This window comes from Felis catus, chromosome B3 (assembly GCF_018350175.1).
Source record: "Felis catus isolate Fca126 chromosome B3, F.catus_Fca126_mat1.0, whole genome shotgun sequence".
NCBI classification, from domain to species: domain Eukaryota; kingdom Metazoa; phylum Chordata; class Mammalia; order Carnivora; family Felidae; genus Felis; species Felis catus.
The window spans coordinates 72,746,363-72,748,010 of record NC_058373.1 but is presented as its reverse complement, the minus strand read 5'-3'; the positions used below and the strand labels follow the sequence as shown (position 1 = coordinate 72,748,010).

General features: G+C 47.1%; 1 gene segment (V, D, J or C); it reads right to left on the bottom strand.

The window, feature by feature from the left end:
• Positions 1–565: 565 nt before the first annotated feature.
• On the bottom strand, positions 566–1,322 carry LOC123386006. The segment is given in 2 exon segments: positions 566–898; positions 1,122–1,322. Coding segments are annotated over 2 exon segments (378 nt in total).
• Between the last annotated feature and the right edge of the window lie 326 nt (positions 1,323–1,648).

Below are 1,648 nucleotides of genomic sequence, written 5' to 3'. Positions count from 1 at the left end.
GGTTTGGTGGCTGCGGCCACATGTCTCGATTCAGGCCTTAGGTGCCTAGAAAGCTCTGTGCCTCCACAGCATGGAAGCAGGTGCCTGAGTCTCTGGGCTGAGATGCAGAAAGCTCTGCCCATCCTTCATACTACTAGTGGCCCTTTGGTTTTTTTCTCCTCTTTTTATTCCCCATTTGAGTATATTAGAAAAACGATCATGGAGCTTTTTTCAGGGTTCTGTATGTGCCAATGTAAGTTAGAAAGATGCCCAGGAGATATAGGTGAGATTGGTATTTTCTTGCTTGTACAGATGAAGGAGGGAGGCTCTGCTCCACGTTGAGTTGACTGCTCATTCTGCCCAGAAAGACAGAAGCAGATATGAGAGAGTTGATCAATCTACAGTATTTACCTAGTAACACTAGCCCCAGGGAGATCTCAGGATGAGCCACGTACATGCCTGCACTGTAGTGTCAAGTTGTAGCTCATTTAGAAATGCTTTATGCATGAACCAGGAGAGACAAGGCAATGGACACACAATTCTGATCATATTGGGCCCCTGCCCCCCGCTCTATGGGTTGGGTTAGTCTCCAGCTATGGCTTCATGTACAGGCCACAGGTGTCTGCAGAGCACTGTGCCTCCACAGTGCAGAAATAAGTGCCTGAGTCCCCAGGCTGCGAGTCTGTGATATGCAGGTGGCTATTACGTTCCTGGAAGTTGAGCGTGAATATTAGTCTCCCTTTTCGCTGCATTCCAGAAGTGATGAACGACAAGGATACGAGGTGTCCTTCAGGATTTTGTTGGAACCACTGCACACTGGTTATGATGCTAGAATAATTGCACATCATAGAGGTATTTCTCCCCTCTTGGAGGTTCAGGACCCCAGGACTCTGCTCCACGTTCATCTGGACTCTTACCCCTGTTGAGAAAGAGAAAAATAGACACAGTGGAGGGTCACTGCAAAATGACCGTAGCTGTTTCTGAGTACAGGAAATTTTTCTCTAGTTTCCATCCTCATAGTAGAGGACACAGCCCAAGAGACTTGTGTTCTCTCTCTTCCTCCACCTCTCCTTTCCTCCCTTGCATCTCCCCATTCAGTTGTGAAATTTCTTCAGGTTCCCTTTGGGATGTTCTCAACTCACAGCAAGTCTGTAGCCACAGGAGGCCCAGCAAGACTCTCATTTGTGTCTGCATGGTTCTTGACTCCTTAGCAGTATGGACACACCTTAATGGCAAGTCCCTTTAAATACTGATATGCATCATACTTTGAATTTGGGGCTAACTTTGTTGCTGTAACCCATCAGCTTCATGATATAGATCTGGCAGTGGCGGCCCCTAAGCACCTTCACTCGGCTTTGTAGTGGGAAGCTCCGCCTACTTGTGGCTTAGTCCACCTCTACACTGTAGGGTGCTTGCATGAGCCGGTGCATGTGTGTGTGTGCGCCTGTGTGTGTGTGTGTGTGTGTGTGTGTGTGTGCGCGCGCGCCCGCGCGCTCGTGTGTGTGTTGGGGATAATGGAGGAGTTGTCTTTTAGCATTTAAGAATATTTTTTTCTTTAAACTCTGAGTGGAATAATTTATGTGAAAAATGGAGAGATGTTAGCTTAGAGGGGGACAGAGAAATAGTTTATATGTTATAAGTAAGAGATACTGACGAAGCTGAAACCTGA